Genomic DNA, 19,914 nt, shown 5'->3' with positions numbered 1-19,914 from the left:
CGCCATTTTTTCAGGATTATTAGTGAGGACCTATGAAGATAGGTTGAAAAGTGGTGAAGTGGTCCTTTAATAATTAGTGACAAAACAGATCATGTGTATATGCAATAAAATGGTTTAATAGTGGGGGGAACACACTATACAAGCTACAGTTACCAAAAGGATCATGATACAAGACAAATCTACAAATTTTGTTTTTCTTTACAAGCCACTTTTTTTTTCTTCTTTTCTCTTTTTTTTCAAAAGTAAAAACATTCTGTAAATTGCATCATCATAACTTAGGCACCTTAAAAAAAAGTATAGAAAAACAAAGTCTGTATAAAAAAAAAAGAAAATCATTTGAACCGCAAACAATTCTAGCGTGCATGAGAAAGGAAAAGCAGCTTGATCGCTCGGTTGTAGAAAGAAAAAGAAAAGAAATCCACCTCAGTTGTGGTCACTGTTCATTGGTACTAGTGTCATTGTTACAAGAAAACATTCAAAGCAACCATCAGTCAGTCATAGTGTGTCTCAAACAGTAAACGTACAGCTTGTGCCGATTCATGTTGCATTAAGCCTGATTTTGTTCTCATTCATATGTAGTATCGCTTGTAGATCGGCTATGTTCGGCAAGGGACACCGGCGTAAACCATGCACAAAATCACATGTTAGTTAGCGTACATTGTGGTGGAGAGTGGTTAAAAACCGAGGCACTCTGACAAGAGTCTTTACTTGTAGAGAGATACTTTTCACACGCCGTCTGTAAGGCTGAGGCGATGGAGGAGGAGGCAGCATTTGTATTGTGCTTTTTGTCAACTTGTGGGTTTGTGGCACAACGCGGTGATATGCTACTACTACTACTGCTGCCGATGACGTGCAGTGAGGAATACAATCACACGTCCAGTCTGGGGTAGTGGTGAGGGGGTTTAAAAAACGCGTAGAAAATGGAACCGTTAGAAGTCAGCTCATAGTCAAACTATGAACACTTGGTCTAGACTCCTTTCTTATGACATACATAGGTAAAAAAAACAGGAAGATCAGGATGAAACACCTGTTAAAAAACAGTGATATTATCTTTGAGTAATATCATTTTTTAAAGTCTTTATGGGCATTTTTTTGCCAAGAGGCCAGCATAGAATGAAATGAAAGACAATACAACATTGCCTCAGTCGAGAGAGAACTTAGGAATGCACTTCTTCTTTTCTTTTAAATAGATGCAGGAAGACATGCCAAGACAATTATAAGTCAATGCACATAATGCTACATTCTGTTATAATAATAATAATAATAAATGTCTCACACACACACACACACACACACACACACACACAGTGTCACACACACACCTTCCATAAAAAATAAAATAACAAAAGGTCCTACACACTGGCAGGTAATGAGTTGAAGTCAAAGCCGTGTTTTGATTGGTCCATTCTTAAGACATCAGGAAGAGGAACCGAGAAGTGTGACACAATCCCCCTCTAGTGGTTAAAGTGATGAGTCATCACAGTCCTGGAGTCCAGTGGTTACAGCACAATGCAACATTTGTTTTTAAAAGACACTCAAGTCCCTCTTTAGAACCAAAAGAAAAAGGGGAAGTGTTTTACAGCGCAACCCAACGACAAAGACTTTACAACACATGGTCCGGTCAAGGCAACAACGATATTCTTTCTTGTAGGAGGGGAGTGAATCATGTAGCTTATGACAGTCTCTTGATGACAAAAGAAAAATCCATAACATTAATGATTCAGTGGGAAGATGGTTACTGATGGGTATTTTCCCTGGAGAGGTGGCATCTGTGGTCCGCCTCGGTGCTGGTTCTAGACTGATATGCACGTCGTATTGCCTGGACACGTGGTGTCATCCCGTTCTAGACTGATATGCACGTCGTATTGCCTGGACACGTGGTGTCATCCCGCTCTAGACTGATATGCACGTCGTATTGCCTGGACACGTGGTGTCATCCCGTTCCTGCCAGCTCCACAACCGAGCAGGAAGACAACGCGAGGCATCGGATGATGATGCTTTTAAAGCAAATGGTTCTCAAAGTGGCCCGTCCTCGAGGGGGATCCAGGAGGTCCCTGGCTATATTATTGATAGTTGGGAACCAAATGGACCCTTACACATTCGTAGAGTGTACAAATCAAATGGAACCATCTGTACATTCCCAGAGTTATGCAGGTCCGTGGCCTAATGCAAACCAAGTGGGGGTCCTTGAAATTAAAGTGATTTGAGAAACCACCGGTTTAGGATGCACCTTGAAACACCGGACGGGGATCCCCTCACCACCAAGTGTGTCTAGACAGAGGTCTCCGACTGCAGCCTCATGACAAACTTGTGACTCTTGGGGTCGATATACTCCTCCCCCAGGCGCAGGAAGGGGAGCGGCGTCACCGTGACGACCAGCGAGAAGTCGGGGCGCCGCAGCGAGAAGACCAGGCCCTGGCGCAGCGCCGTCGTCACAGGCTCCTCACTAACTAGGGTCCACTGGCGCCCCCTGCCGTTCTCCCGCTGGTACTGCACGGTGGGACCAGGGGTGAGGTAGCGCTCAAGGAAGGCCTGGAAGAGACAGTAAGGAGTTGGTCATCAATTATCATCATCAAGAGATGTTTTGTTTAATGCCATGGTACTGAAAGAGGCAGCCGTCTAGAAAAGCGCTCTGTATTGCCCAACATGTTATCCAAATAGGGAGATGACTGCTGTGAGATATGGTGTGTGTACACACACACACACACACACACACACACACACACACACACACACACACACACACACACACACACACACACACACACACACACACACACACACACACACACACACACACACACACACACACACACACACACACACACACACACACACACACACACACACACACACACACACACACACACACACACACACACACACACACACACACACACACACACACACACACACCTAATATTATCAAACGATATATATAATCTATAACTAATAAGTAGACAAAAATAAAAATGATTGTACGTCAAATATATTGCATGGAGGTATGTGGATGTGTCCATTGAAGATTATAATTAATAATGTATTATTAATGGAAATGGAAAGAAAGGATAAAGAGAAAAAAGTGTGTCACAGAAGGGGACATTCGGTAGGCCAATCAGAGGCAATGTAAACGTTTGTTTTCTCATGCCAATAAAGCTCCTTTGAACTTTGTCACTTTGAGTGGCAGTGTGTCTTCCGCACTTCCACTTGACTTCCACCTTCCCTGCGATATAGGTCGCTTCAATGAACTGCAGCGGCCAATGAGCGGCCAATCTAGGCTTTACATCTATGGATGTGATATTGATGACATCAGAGCACTGTACCCTCCCCCTTTTGACAGCATGGCGCAGGTTCCACATGGCTCCAGACTGTACTTCCAATTACTGACTGGCTGCACAGGGAAGCCATGCTGTAATTAGACCCTGTCCTGTTTTGCTGGATGTCTGGCAATCTTTTCTAATACAGGTCTAAAAGCTGCTAAAATATGGGCATAAATCACACAAATACTACAATAAAATAAGTATAAATGATGAGACTCCACTTAGAAGGCGGCTCACCTTTGGCGTCATGTTGTGAGTGATGCAGAACTGCAGGTGGGTGAGGATGCTGTCCATGCTGTGGAAGGGCTGCTGCTTGGTGGTCCTCAGGTACTTCTGCATGGCGCGCGCCATGGGGGCAAAGATGGCCTGGGCCGCCTCCCGCGGGTCCATCACCTCCCGCGGGTGTTTGGGAGACGAGGCCACCTCGTCCTCATGGAGCCGCTTGATGTGCGTGAAGGCCTCTTCCACGGCTACCACCAACCTGGAGTCAGGGCACGGACACGTCAATATCCCACTGAGCAATAGTCGGCTATTAGACTAAGCGGCCGATAAAAAGGAACTTTCATGTGTCACACACGTGTGGATATCTGAATCACAGCTGTGCCAATACCACAGTTTCCTATTTATTTGGCATTTGAGCAACGGACTGAATATTGTGTTGTCGTTAGATACGGTTTTGTCCACATTTCCATGCTGTATTGATGTTGGTACCACAGCAAATGTTGATAAAAATAATTCTTCTACATTCTCTATTATTGTGTGTAGACTTCTTGTAAGTTAAATAATGCAGATGTTTAACAATAACAAATGTAACTCTTGAGAGTGTAAAATGAAACCAAAGGATCCATTTGGTTTAGCCTGACACTGAATTTTCATTTTGTTTCACTGAATCTCCAGAACATATCTTTTTGCGTGTGGCTAGCGATTCAGGGCTGGCTACATTTGGTTACCAACTCTCCATCATTTAGTTGGGGACCACCTGGAATCACCTCAAGGACCACCGGTGGTCCACGGACCACTGGTGAAGAACCACTGAACTAAATGGTGTCTCAGTGGTCTCGAGTGGCAGGCAATTACCAAACAGCACCACATTAATGAACAAGTTTTTTGGTTCTGACCTGGACTTGCGCTTGCGGACTCTTCGGTCGTAGTCTGCTTCTTCGTAGTAGAACTCGTTGTGGGAGTTATCTCTTCTTCTGGCAGCGGCTGCTATCATGGCCCGGGACTGGCCCGTGGAATTATTGGTGGTGTTCTCTGAAAGAGGCATAACATATTATAGAATGAGACAGTCAAGTCTGTGTGAGCCGGAGCATTCAGTTGATGCTTCAGAGCAACTTGCAATTAATACCACAGCAGAGCACACTTTATTTCCTTGAAGAAAGCATCAGTCCAATAGTAAGGAGTGATTGTACCGAGTGGCTAGGAGGAATGGATGAAATGAAGGAGTGGTAAAACTGTTATCAGTTTGTATAATATGGCTTTAGAATGTTCAATGTACACACATTGACTGAGGCCATCTTTCTCTTGTATGTCTTAACATGGTTGCCTTTCACTGAAAATAAGCACCTTTGTCCATGTGTGTCAGTGTACATGTAATGACGCATCTGTACCGAGTGCCAATGAACATAATACTACATAATAATGTCTCTGTAGTCTGTACCATGTACAGAACAGAACCACCATCTGGAGACCCCAGACTACAGTATTGCACTTGCACAGACTACTGTTCCTTATATTAGCCATAGCATCTCAATAGCCTGCTGACCTCGCATTCAAATTCTAAAGAGCAACTAACTGATCCGATTGTAAAGAAATGACATGAGGTGTGGCACTCTAGTTTACCATCCAGGGAGTAGACTTTGAAGCCGGTCATCTTCTTGGAGAGTATGGACTTGGGCAGGTTGACCAGGGCTGGGTTGTAGACGGTGAAGTCACTGTAATAACGGTCCAGCACCCAGACAGCCGCCCGTTGGATACTGAAAATACAAGAAATACGGACACAATGCAATGCAATAAATAAAATGTACCAATATTTGGCAGCATTGGTTTTGCAGTGCAACTTCCACTCCATGCAAAGCACAAGATCACTTTCTCCTCCTCCTCTGTTAACAATGCTCAAGAAAACAGATTTGTAAAGACGTACAGGAGGTCAAATGTTAACCATTCACTGAACCAACACAATACAAGTTTCATTATTAACCGTTTTAACCACTTAAACCGTATAATTAGTTCACTGTAATGCAAATGGCTTTATATTAGGCCCCCTCTTGTTTTCACTCTAAACTAAATATCTTGTCCCTTTCCGAGTTCTGACAAGTCTGTAATCTAGCCCACCAGAGGGCGATGAAACCAAATCACTGATCATTTTGAAGATTTTACCAAGGCTTGGTTATTGCAGAAATTCATGTCTAAGTTGTCAGACAGATTAATGTGTTGAGGTTTCAACAGCTTTAACAGACAAAGCATAGTTGCGCTGCCTGTACACGCTACCCACAAAAAAGGAATAAATACAGGAGAAAGATGTAAGGACCCACCCCCACAAAAACACTCTCATGCCAAAATACTTGAGGATACACTTCCTCTCTGATTCATCCTCTTAGTATTCATACACATGTCTAAAAAATACAAATATACAGAATGATGCCAATTTACACACAGACACGTCTAGTCTATCAGCGGTACTCCAGCAGAGTAATTCAACCCCCTGCCAATTTCCACAACCAGGCACACAAAAGGCTAATATTGACTGTAATTTCAGCAGTAAGCACTCCTTTTTTGATTGTGAAAAATGTGGTTTCGGAGCGGGAAAATGTGTGATCCAAGACAAACCCCTATGACATAGGGCTTTGTCTTGGATCATACATGCACTTTACCGCTCATTTGACAGCCAGACAGTCACATCAGCCAATATTACAAATTTCTTATGACATGTCCTGATTTGAACCCCATCTTGGGCATTTCAATATAGGTTCCGTTTATGTTATATTATGGACTTATTTATCAATAAATATAGCAAAAGGTTATTTGTGTTTATCTATATTTAACTCATGTTATTTCCATTAAGTTATTTCCAATGATAAGAAAATGTTGCACTCTTCGACAAAACATTGGTCAAAACGTCTAGCAGTCGTGATCGTGATCGCACTCATACTCGTGATCGGACCAAAATATCTGGCATTGTTTGAGCTCTACTATTAAAAGTTTAATTTCTACTAAGGAATAATATACCAAACACAATTCAAAAACTGCACGTGCATATTATTCCGTACATTCCATCTATTTTTTGTAAAGAAACATCATGCAGCACTTGCCCTAGCCTCGACGACCTTACAGGGTATGCAAAGGCTGAATTTATGTCATTTAGACAGCATGCTATGAAGACATAGAACTCTATAGTGTAACTGTATACTTATAGTTTCAATGTAGAGATATTCTACTGTTAGACGGATGTTAGGTTCTTAGCTTACTTAGTTATGATTCTTGATGACAGGATAACCTGGATTAACAGGTTTGCTGCATAACCGTTTTCCACGCTATTTAATCCATGTTTTGCTGCTGCGTAATACGCTAAACCCGCTTTTTGTTTTATGTGTTTAATTCGTCGTTTTGTAATAATTTCAAATAAATAGCGGATTTGTCGCGGACCTGGTGACGAGGCGGACACGTTATGATGACGTAAGCTGAAATCAACCAACCGCCGGCTTGCAAGGGCTTCTGAGAAACTGAGTCCAATGCAAACTGATCAAGGGTGTAGAGACAATCTTAGCTCGCTTTGCTCTTTGACTAAGATCCGGATCCAAGGAAGCTTTGAGAAGGAAGAGAAGTGGTCACGTGACTGGGCTGCACCATGACACTTTCATGGGAGCCAAACTACCCGGAAGTTTGGCAGAATGCACTGGAGTCAATGAGAGCTCAGTGACCAGCTCATGAACAAACATTATTTATGAATGACTGAGACCTTTTGTAAAGTAATCACTTCTGGAAAATAACAGAAGACATGTAACACATTATTGTCTGCTGTGTTGCTTTTTGATGTGTATACTGTGTAATTTCTATAGAGGTATGGTATCTAAAGAGCACAAAGTACCTTTCTGAACGTACCAAGTATCGCGAGACTTCGGAGCCAGAAACGATACCTGCTGCTGTTTAGATCCTCAGATAAAATTATATACTGTGCACTCTGTGCACATCGAAAAGTAAGTGATTAGAAAACAACCTGTGATACGTCTTCTTTTATATTCCTGAACCGATTATATGACAAAGGTCTCAATTGTTCATAAATAATGTTTGTTATGAGCTGGTCCAGCCGGCTCCATTCACTGCCATGTATTCATTGCACTTCCGGTGTGAGTTTGGCTCCCATGAAAGTGTCCATGAAAGTGTCATGGTGCAGCCCAGTCACGTGACCACTTATCTTCCTTCTCAAAGCTTCCTTGCCCGGATCAAGGAAGTGGCTTTTTTGTCGGCTCAATAACAAATCATTGGAGTGTTTTCAAGCGGATTTTCATGGATCAAAGCCGCAAATACTTCGTCGTATGCTCCAAAGGTAATTAACCCATTTTGACCTGAGATCAGATTCTAAAAATGTCTTCTACATCCTGACAGTTTTCTGAAAAAGCTATGTTTCTATGTCAGTCGTTTCTATGTCAGTCTCATAGCGCGCCACCGAGTGGCACGCTATGAGCTTGTAGATCTGCTATTTTTCAATAGCTAAAGCATAACATAATGCTAACACCAAAAGGGGTTCCCGCCCAAAATGGGTTAAACAATCCCGGCAGCCTCTGTATATTGGATATATTAATTTAAAGCTGTCAACGTGTTAAGAGCGTTTGCTAAATGTCTAAATTGTATGCAGCGTTACGGCCAACCGACCTGAGGTGGCCAATGTTGTAGAACCTGCTGGCGCCGTCCGTGGTGCGGACCACCTTGAGGCAGAAGGCGGGCTGCAGGTGCCTGACCTCCAGCAGCACCAGCGCCAGGTACTGGATGAAGAGCAGCGCGTCCACCAGCGACGCCGCATACTCCACGATGCCACGGTAGTCCCTCTCGCGGGGCTCCAGCACACGCACGCCGTAGAACAGCCAATAGGACGCCACGAACAGGAACACCAGAACCATGAGCAGGCAGCGGAAGACGAAGAAGCGCGGCAGGGTGGCGCGCGGTGGCCGGAAGAACAGAGCCCACGACGAGATGAGCAGCACGAGCAGCTTGAAGGCGAGCGACACGTAGAGGCCCTCGCAGGGCGTGCCGCACGGGTCCAGGGCGTCGCGCCAGAGCACCTGTGGCACAGTGGTGGGGAACATTTACTTCACTTCATCACTAAAAGTATCAACACTGCAATGTAGAAATACTACTGTTAATGATTGAAAGTCTGGATTTCAACATTTACTTTAGTAAAAGTACAAAAGTCTTGGTATCAAAATGTACTTAACCCATTTTGGGCGGGTACCCCTTTTGGTGTTAGCATTATGTTATGCTTTAGCTATTGAAAAATAGCAGATCTACAAGCTCATAGCGCGCCACCGAGTGGCACGCTACGAGCTTGTAGATCTGCTGTTTTTGAAAAATCGAAGAACGACTGACATGGAAACAGATTTTTCAGAAAACTGTCAGGATGTAGAAGACATTTTTAGAATCTGATCTCAGGTCAAAATGGGTTAAAGTAACTAAAAGTAGAAAGTACTCATTATGCAGAGGGCCCCATTTCACACATTTTCAAATGTATAAAATCTTTGAAAATAGCAGATCTACAAGCTTACAAGCTTGTATTTTCAAATGGCCCTATTTTCTAAATAGGGCTGGTTAATGTACATTTTGTAATAATTAAAATCTACGAAGTAAGAGTAAAAGTAAAAGTGTAATGGAATAGAAGTAAAGGTATTGGAAATACTCAAGTACAAACACTGCAAAATTGTACGCAAGTACAGTACTCAAATAAATGTACTTAGTTCCTGTCCAGTAGCACTGACCTGCGGCAGCACCAGGAAGGCCAGAGGGGTGACCAGGGCGAAGAGGCTCAGGCAGCAGCCCAGCACGGGGCCCAGGAAGCGCTTGCATTCCAGCGGCGTGGACTCATCCAGATCCTTGGAGACGCGAGTCAGGTCCTCGTTGGACACGCTGTCCACCGACGTACCCGTGACCACCGTGGTGGTCTCGCCCCAGTTGTCATCCTGTAAGGATGACGGGAAAGAGAGAAAGAATGAGCATGGTGTGTGTGTGGAGTCTATTAACCACTACTAGTAGAGTTCTCAAATTCTGCCCGAACTCGACCCTACCCGACGTTTTCAGGCCAGGCCCAAAATGTATGCTAATTAGTCTAACTTTATTCAGGTATATTTTGTTTGTCGCCGTCCGACGGAGCGACAATGGACAAAATTCAATCTGAAATCGCAGATCAAAAATCTGCAAAATCTGCAGAGTATTAACTCTGGAACGGAAGGTCCAATCGGCTCAGTTTAAAGCTTGTTGGATGTGACTTTGAGGACATTAGGCGCATACTGACACCTTTTTGGGGTTTGAGCCTAAAAGTATGGTAATTGTTTGGGCCAGGCCAAGCCTCTGGCCAGCCCAGTATGGCCACTACACAGGGTCTGATGTGAAAATCCTGTCAACTACTATGACAGGAACAAGATGGGTTATATTAATGGCCTGGCCTCAATGTGGAAGTAGGACTTCATGTGGCCAGTCTACGACATCAGTCATCTTCTATGGCGTCACAGACTACTGTGACAGCAGTTTTTATCAGAGCCATATTTGTTTGGGGAAGGTTTCAGTATAAACTTCCAAATAAAAATTCTAAAATGTTACAATATTCACAATGTAGGTGGAAAAATTCTGCATTATAACATCCTTTGCCTACCAGGCCAGGTGTGTGTACAATAATTTTGGTGCTCATCTGTCCAGTGGTTCATGAGATTAGCTCCAGTCTCTCTCTCTCTCTCCCTCCCCCCATACGCTGTAAAATACTCACTGTACATATTTCTCATTGGTTCTCAAACCACATTCTTTTGTTCATGAGACACAGTTTATATAAGCTACTTTCACTATAGCTTACCAGCAAACTAATTACATTTTAAGAATACAATAAGATGACCAATGGTGGCAAGTAAACTAAACAAACAGTCTAACCACACCCAAAATGTAACAGCATTAATTTTAATTTGTGGTCATTCCTGACCAAGGTGGGTGCCATGCTCTAGTCACTGACGACTTAATTTTAATAGAGTTAACACGCTCAAGTGACTGACCCGGTCATCTCCGCGGGTTGACTCTGCGTCCAGCAGTGGCTCTCCAGGAGCTTGGATGGTGACGGACTTGTCCCCACGGCTGCTGCCGTCTCGACTCTTGGAACGATGCTTGTCCCTCCTAGCAGACGCATACAGAACGGAGAAAACATAAGCCTTTAGACTAGAGGTTTGTTAGAACTCCAACTGATTGACCCTGTGTCGCTACACTTCCATCTGGTGTTAATTCTACCACAGTAAAGCCAAAAGCAAATTTCCACATGTGCTAACGATAAAGTTTCTATTCTGACTTACTTATATTAGCTGCAACATTTTACCACTTCCAGGCTTTTTGCTGACATGCCAAGGAACCTAACAAGTGTGCAGCAGTCTGCTCCAAGGACGGGTAGGAACTAGCCAACATCAGCTTAATACTCTGATACGGTGCAACGGACCATTACACTTATCTAGGCATGCACTGCACATACAGTACGTGCAGTGGTATATAAAAACTGGGCTATACACAGGCAGGCACTTGACAAGAGCTTAACAGTATAGCCCTCAAATTATGACACCTAAAAGATTTGATGGTTGGAGTGAAAATACTACAATTTTACAACGTTTTACTCCCCAGACACTGGAATTAACCACAAACTACAACCCATTTTATGTCCTCTCTCAACGGAGTGAGGTAATTGAAACTTTTAATACCTAGAATTATGTCCTGGGTCTCCTGTGTGGGAAATAAAACAGTATATACTGCTCATTAAGAGGGAATCCACACTTGTCCAGGGGAGATATTGGGCTTATGAGGTTACGGGAAGGCCACTAGAGACGGCAGAGATTCCTATAACTTGCAAATCTAGGACAGTGGTTCTCAAAGTAGGGTCCAGGGTCCCTCAGTGTTTCTTGAGGGGGTTCCAAATGGACCATTACAGGGTCTGTGACTGAAGACGGTACAAATGGACCATTACAGGGTCTGTGACTGAAGACGGTACAAATGGGTCCATTTGGTGCCATTAGCACACAGTCAAGAGTTATGGTGGTCCTTGAAATTAAATAGTTTGAGAACCACTAATATAGGAATACAAATAATTTAAAAAAATCCATTAATAATTATTGTTAAAGTGCAGCTACAAGTTAAAATTAGAATGCAAAGAGTACAGTATAAAACAGTCAACTGAAAGATTCAAAATATTACTGTAAATGAAATATCATCATGTGATAAATGATGTGGAATGGGAATGATGGCATAGACTGGCATACTCGCTGACACCGATACCTGGTACTGGTATCGGAACAACTCCAGCCACACCAACCAGTAGGTGTCCTTTCTGACACCAGGGTGTAAGTTTCTCAATGGAAGTGTAGGGAGACGCCCTCAACCCTATGATTGTGTTAAACTACTTTACCATACAGGTTGGTTAAATAATGTTTTATTCATTAAAATAAAGATTGCAGCTTTAATATCTTAAGAGCTTAGTTCAACAACTTGAGACCAGCTTCTGACTATATATATATATACATATACACACACTGTATATATAAATGTTTTTGATTTGTTTTTGAATTGTCCCTAGCAACAGAGCGTCTGCTAAATGCCTAAATTGTAAATTGTAAACAACAAGATCGGAGAGCAAAGAGGCAGATGTCTTTTAAATGTGTGTGTGTGTGTGTGTGTATTGGGAGAGAGGGAGAGAGAGAGACAGGGGGAGACATGCAAAGGTCGTCATGAACGGGACTCGACCACGCGACACGCTGTCAGGCCAGATCCTATATGTGGTATGCACCTGGACCACTAGGCCAGCGGGCATCCCGTGTGCGTGTGTATTTTTTATATTTAACAGAGAGACAAAGAGAAAGACAGTGAAACGGATGTCTGGAAGGTTGTGTGTGCACGTGCGTGTGCATACTTGTGCTTGCGGGAGCCGCGGGAATGCGAGGACTTGTAGGAGTAGCCAGAGTACTGTGACTCATTGTCCATGTCGCGAGACGGCATTGAGCGGGCTCCACGGATCCTGCCTCCACCTCCTCCGGGGCCGCGGGGCTGCTCGCCCACTCCTCCTCCCAGCTGGCTCTTGCGCTCAGTGATGGACTTGGCAGAGAGCGCCAGCGGCAGCTTGAGCAAGTCAACCCTACTCCTGAGGGAATCTATCTTGGAGGCCGACGACGGGGGAGGGGGGAGAGGGGGAGGGGGGCTAGGAGAGGGGGAGGGGGGGGTCAGGAGAAAGAGAGGTGAGAGATGAGGTGGGAGAGCGCCGAGTTAGCCAGGATCTGGGAGAGAAAACAAACACAATAGAAACTGTAAGCGACAAAACACAAAAGAATAGCGAAAAGACAATTAGGCAATCTACTAGCTGTTAGAGCTGCTTGTTTTTCTAAGGCTGTTTTGAAAGGTTTCGCCTATGACATGCCCAAAATGCAGACACCAGGTTGAAAGTGGTCACGTCTCACATATACAGCTTATCTGTTTCACAAACACGGCCATGGTCACGACTCACCTCTGCATAACATCACTGCAGCTGACAGATAAGACCCAACCGAATTAGCAGCCAATTCTTGCAGCTTTGAAAGCTAACGCAATTTCTTAAGTGACAAACTAGGTTAGCGTCCGATTTGCTACACGAGGCCAGTTCCCGAAAACCCCCTGTACACATACAGAGTCCCCCCATACCATTTGTATGCATCAGCGATATTCCCAGTAGCTGTTGCGCCTGTAATGCAAGTCATGAACCATATGGAACTAATCGTGTCTGACCCAGCCTTCTTGGTTTTAGTCACACAAGAACATGGAGGCGGGAGTGCAGTGACCAACATGGCTCACAATGCTGTGTTGTGTCTCATTGGAAACATATGACATTTCTTGTTCATGAAAATTGCTTTCCATGTAAAGAATAAAAGCAGTTAAATGCAGCATTTTAGAAACAAATCCTTGATTACAAAATACTACATGAATGCATTTTTAAGTCTCTGACACTTTTAAAATGATAAAACAAAACGATGCAATCTGTCAAGAACTTACGTTTTTATTTGCGTCAACTATCAAGGGTGGAGCATGTGCTTTTACAGCAACCATCAAGTGCATCTCCATAGCTTTACTGGCGATGAATAAGTGCAATATTGCTAAGTGAGGCCCAATGTCTACATCCAGGAACAGAGCTGTCCCAACCCCGGTCCCTAATAACCCTGACGTCATGTTTCACCCATCGCTCTGTACTAATGGAACACATGGCGTCCCACTATAAGTCGACGTTTCCACAGTGTCATCAGAGCGTGCTGGAATAGACGTCTTCCAGGTCAGTTGTCACACCGACAAAAACATAGCGAGCCCCGTCGTCCAGCAAACTGCCTAGCCCCAGACACAATGACAGCCATATTGGATTACTGTGTTTTCACCATACTTGTTTGCCCCCCATCTCACATTCCCTCCCACGCTACCCGCGTCCCCCGGGTGACGGGGGCCTCTTCGCTGCTATGGGGATGAAAGAAGGTGTTCAGCTGGAGGCGGATTGGTGGTTGACAGTTGCCATGGGGATCTGACCTTATGACGCCCCTCCACAACTTAAGAGATGATGCCCCGACCCCACAAACAAAGTGTTTACTTGATGGATGTCGGGCTGTCATATGCTGGTTAATTGATAAAGGGTGGGTGTGGTTGTTTGACTTTGATTGGGACATGGAGGTAGAGTCACTGTGTGGTGATGTGCATTGGTATACACCAGACAGGAACGTATCCATGTTCCCCAGGTTTCGTTACCTATTCCCTAAACCTTAACCCTAAGGTGAGTGTGGAACATAGAACCCGGGCCGGGGAACATAGAACCTGGGGATCATAGGTATGACCCCCACTAAACTGCCATGCTACTCAGACAAGAGCCTATAGTACGTTGGAAGTTGGATTTGTTCACAGAAGTGTTGTTGTTTGTATAAATGTACATCTAGACTTGTAACCAGATTATGCTACGGTATCGCGCACCAAAGATAGCAGATGTACAAGTTTACGGCATCTCACGGTCTCAGTCGCTGTGAGCTTGTAGATCATCTATTTTCGGCACGCGACACGGGTATTAGTATAAATCAAGCTTCAGCATGTGTCAACAGTACCACATATGGTCTACACCACTAGACAGCCAACCAGTAACCAACAGCTCCCGTCTCATGCTAATAAGAACTCAATCCAGACCACAAAGCTTGAATGGATAGAAAGACCACTTGCTATCAAGCCATAGAACCCATATTTGGCATAGTCAAGATGGTTTCCAGCGTAATTTAATTTTACTTAATTGACCACATGATGTCTTTGTCGTTCCAATGAATCAGCTTTTTCAGTCTATTTACGCATGGCTATTACCATGACAGCAATACAGAAGATTCAATGGCAGCCATTAACTGTTCACAAACAGTGGATTGTGATTGTGAATAGGAATATTCATTCCAGTCAAGTTCTTTGTACAGTCTACTCACTGTTGAAACATTCAGGCTATATGTTACCACTACTTTTGGATAAGGCATTATGGACACACCAGAAACAGGGAAAATCAGGCAATAACAAAAGGAAATAATGATCATTAGTTATTTTCTGGATCTTTCCTGTTAGCCACGTCAGTGTATAACATATGTGGCTGTCAAAATGCTGTGTGTAAAATCAGTAAATCACTAGTTTATCTACTAGTGCCTCACTCGTTCACTCTTTCTCTCCCTCTCACATATAGACAAAGGTCTAAAGGTGAACTTGTATAACGATAAAAGCACAGGTGTCAAAAGAGACTGGAGATCGCTAGTAAGTTAGCTCTGCCAGCTAAGTATTAAGTACCTAGCTGTACCTAATACAGTACACTACATTGGTGGATGCTTTCATCCAAACGCAGCATACTGTACATTATAAATTACCATGAGTGAATACACTTTTAATGAGTGGTCTCACTCTCAAACCCCTAAATGCTGAAGTGTGCCATGCTACTGTACCCGTTTTACATTACAGAACAATACAATATCAACTGAAAACTGCACTACACCGCTTGCTCGGAATATGTCCATCTGTCAGTTAGGTTTTGTCGCTGAGGAGGATATAGCAGAACACTTGATCTGACAAGGTGTGGTCTGGTGGAAGGATGGATAATGTTTCCTTCCTATTCATCCTAGCGTCCTATGGCCTACTTAATGAACTATACTGGGACTCAGTTCATCAACGTAGACCACCAGCACCAGCGTTCATGTACATAATCATCACTGTCGGGCCGAAACCTCCTATATCTCCATATTTCATAATGTTATGTATATTTCATAAATTAATACCCCATTTGATACTTTGTCATATGACATGTCGTATATCATATTGCAGTGCTGTGAAAAGAAGTCACGATGTGACCCGTTGTTTTCTTTTTTTGCTTTTATTGATAGATTTTTTACAGTAGTTAGACAGGAAAGGGGGAGAGAGATGGGCAGGAAGACACGCAGCAAAGGCCGTCGGGATCGGGACTCGAACTCGCGACAGCTGGATTACCAGCCTAGGTGCCTGGACCGCTCGGCCAGGCACCTTATTAAGAGATTTCTTGCATATATAATGACATGGGAAGCCACTGACACCAGACTATATGTGAGTCTGTAAGTTTATAAATATTTCTAATATTATACTATACTATACTTTCTAACTAATGAAAAGTATTAAGAAGAGTTGAGACTCACTTAATAACTCCATTGGAACACAGGTCAATTTCTTTTCATTTCCTGATCAAATGTTCCCAATAAAACTATGTTTTAGACATAGATACAAGACTTCTGCCCTGTTATTAAAGACAAATTACATGATTACATCTAGCACTCAGGCGTTCATTAGTTCTATATATAAATTGTGCAGACCTTTTTAAGTTGTCTGCCTCAAATTCCTCAATGTGTGATTTTTTTTCTGCAATAGTAATTTGTGTTCTATAACTGACAGTTACGTACTATAATTGAGTCTTTTGTTGTTAGTCCTGCATTAATTGTAGGGCTGTCATCGCACCATGGGCCATGATTTAAACGTGCTCCTCCCTCCCAGCACAGTAAAGCCCTGTTATAGGCCAATCATCTTTAAAAAAATAAACAATGATGTCATCACCACAGTCTTCTCAGCACTTCAGGGGATCTCAGCACTTCAGGAGATTAACCATGTCCCTGTATCCGTGCTCCTGATCAAAATAAATCCCTGATAAAAGCATTCTGACAGCAAAAGCCTGACTTACACGAATCACCGCCTTGTTCACCCTTTACTGCACAAGAGAGATGAATCCAACTGTATTCAGCTAGCTATACAACCTATCAAGCGACCTGACTGAGCTTGTGTGTGGTCTAAGATTAGACACATGATGTCTGCCTTGATGCCAGCCAACTAGTGCCATGGCTGAAGGCATCACTTGGCCGAGGGAGTGTAAACCATTAAGCACACCTCATTACCCGATGGAGAGATGATAAATGTATTCTGTGCGTGCAATGACTGGAAAAGAGTAAAAGACCAAGCCATATATCCTGCCACTGCCACAAGAGGATACTTGTCTCATAATCGTGTGTTTTAGGGGACCATTACGCTGCAAACAAATGGTACAAACACAGTGCAAATCATCATCCACATTCCACTGTGCCAAAAAAAATTATGCGGTCTTCAGTCTTTAAATTTACCAGCCCCATATTTTCTGAGAAGCTGCTGGAAGTGAGCCAGCAGCTGCCAAGGCAGAAAAGCAATCTGGGCCATCTCTGAAATGACATGCTCCATCCTAAAGCCATTTGAGGGCCTGGAATACCAACTGTGAAAATAAGCATGCACTCTGCCGCTCCAGCGGGGAAAGGGGCAGATCACTGTACAAAGGCCACACACACACACACACACTGACCACCACCCACTGTTCTCTACCCAGTGAAGCCGGTGAAATCTAGTCTCAAAAGACAACTGCTACCGTCAACCTTTGCGGCCACATGGCCAGCAAAATGGAGCAGGTGTGACTGTGTGTGAACTGTGAAGTGTGTGTCTGTTGTGTATTAGGGTGTGGTTGAAACAACAAGGCTGTGTGTCCTCTGCTGAGTCTTGTGATTTCATTTGGAGGGGGCAAAACTACATAACAGCCCATAAAGCACTCTGTCACCACATCGGAAAACAAAGTATTCCAATGACACGAGGTGGGCAGTAGTATCAGATATTATGGGCCAGAAGCCAGGCCACTACTGCGCCGGCTTGTTTAGAAAGCCACAGGCAATATTGTCTTGGCCAATAGCCCAGAGGAACTACTCCTCCTGTACAACAAGCTATCAAGTAATCTCAAGTCTGCAGGAGCAGACGAAGAATGGGTTTGAAAGGACTACATTTCATGCCAAATGTGTCTAAATAAATGAATAAACAAATACAGGTTCAAGTCAATTAGACAAAATTGAGAGATCTTAATATTGACCCCCCCCCCATGGGCGACTCTACATGGTCTATCTTAAGTGCTGATGATGCACACCACCAATATTTAGCCTACTGTACATTTAAACACCAAATCTTACCAAGTCATAACTGCTGTTGTGATGTAGGTCTGTGAATTTACAGTTACCTTTTAACTGTGTCACTTCTGTGGTAAAGCAACAATGTAGCAGCACACATTAGGATACAATGTAGCGGCACATTAGGATACAATGTAAAAGTATGGGATACAGTGTGATAAAGTGTGCTATACTGTATCCTAATAATGCTATTACATTATTTGCATCATAATGTAGCAGCACATTAGGATTAGGATACAACAGTATTTGAAACAAGGCAGGCTCAGGCAGCAATTATCAAGAATCCTGATCAATAATTGAACAAAAGCCAAGGCCACAAAAGGACTACAGAAGACTAGCATTTAGCAATGACTAGAAAATTAAGATTTTGGTGAGATTTCTAAAAGCTCTTCATATGGAGGGGTTTGTGGGGAGACAATGGGCGTCAGGCCCCGGGGTGTCGCGTACCACCAAAACCAATGATCCCACAGATCGTTTCGCTTCCACCCCTTTCTTTTCCTTCTCGGGAATGGATCGCTCTGCTGAAACTAATGAATGGATGGACACCCGCACCAACCAACCTCTCTCTCCCTTAAAAAAGATCGCAACGCTAGGCCTCCATTAAATCCCAATGCTTTCATTCCCCCCTTTGTTGCACCTTTTCCATTCCTCTGGTCACGTTTAAACATGTATATCGTGTCCCCTCGTAATAGAAGAATGTGTCCAGAGAGCTACGTGGCCTCGGTGGGGAGAGAACAACAATAGGGCCTATTAGAGAGGGTCCGAAACTTCCCTGCGACCACAGCCAGCGTCTCTTCACGACTATTGTTTGGGAAAGAAACCGTGAGACCCCCCGCCCAAAACTTCCCGTTTACTTCGCGTATAAAATTCGGTACAAAATACTGTCCGGACTAACATGTACACACAGCGCTACGGTACAGTTTGAACACACCAAAATGCTACTTACTTTGTTATTATTCCACCAGGTCCATTCAAGAGGTGTTCTTCTCACTTTCCACTTCTTTCACTCAACCGTATCATCGGTGCGCTGGCCACGCCCCCAAGTCATCTAGGCCCCTCCCCCGGCCTCCCTCGAGGTTTTTCTTCAAAGGTAGTCTGAATCCCATAGCCTGGAGGGACGCTCGCGCTGTGATTCGTTATTTATAGTAGTCATGGAGACAACATTATCCAACATGTAAAATAATCTACTGTGCGTGTAATGAACCATGACTAGCCCGTTTTGTCTGGATAAAATATTCTATTTGTAAACGTAGCAAGGTTTATCTATTAATTGAGAAGTAATTCTAGTTTAATGTATCTATTCTTGGCGAAGGACTACACTACACCAACACAATCTTTCTTTCATGTCGTTGGACTGAGTAAATGACAGGCTGCTCTCTGCTCTGTCAGTGTCACGGTCAATGTAGGTGTTGTTGTTGTCCAGATTAATATATTAATGTGTACAATATTGTCTGCTCGCCAGTTGCTCGACAACCAACTAGCCAATCACAGCGCGAATGTTCCTCCGGGCTATGGGCTTTAGAAGCTGCCAGGATCAGTGGCTTCTTCAAAAGCAGACTATTTATATGAGACAGACAGACCATACAGGCAGCTATATATGGCACAGACCATACAACAATGGGAAGCATTTTCTTAAATTATGTACTGTCCTACATTCAATACCACACCAATAAACGCAATCACAAATAATGTAGATTTCAGCAAACGGATAAAATTCCAGTATTTTATAAATGCAAAATCAATATGCTTTCAAAATGATTTGTGTTGATCAACAAGTGGGCTGGGAGTAGAACCCAAAGGTGGATTGTGCACAATGAACATGTCAAAATCTTAAACACCATGAATATTGGGACAAGCAG

The 19,914-nt window shown here is 43.5% G+C and overlaps 1 protein-coding gene across 1 annotated transcript; it reads right to left on the bottom strand.

Annotated features, from left to right (window-relative positions):
* Positions 1 to 96: 96 nt before the first annotated feature.
* LOC306942943 (vang-like protein 2) lies at positions 97 to 19,098 on the bottom strand. Its single transcript, XM_079529137.1, has 9 exons — positions 19,002 to 19,098; positions 12,457 to 12,817; positions 10,568 to 10,685; positions 9,290 to 9,490; positions 8,193 to 8,599; positions 5,163 to 5,296; positions 4,439 to 4,574; positions 3,558 to 3,801; positions 97 to 2,532 (listed from the first exon to the last, which is right to left on the bottom strand). Exons 2-9 carry the CDS (start codon positions 12,540 to 12,542, stop codon positions 2,272 to 2,274), a joined length of 1,587 nt encoding a protein of 528 aa, XP_079385263.1. The 5' UTR covers positions 12,543 to 12,817; positions 19,002 to 19,098; the 3' UTR covers positions 97 to 2,271.
* Positions 19,099 to 19,914: the final 816 nt, after the last annotated feature.

This window comes from Electrona antarctica (genome assembly GCF_951216825.1).
Source record: "Electrona antarctica genome assembly, chromosome: 19".
Taxonomy (NCBI): domain Eukaryota; kingdom Metazoa; phylum Chordata; class Actinopteri; order Myctophiformes; family Myctophidae; genus Electrona; species Electrona antarctica.
Note: the sequence above shows the minus strand (reverse complement) of the source record. Positions and strands in the feature narration are given on the sequence as shown.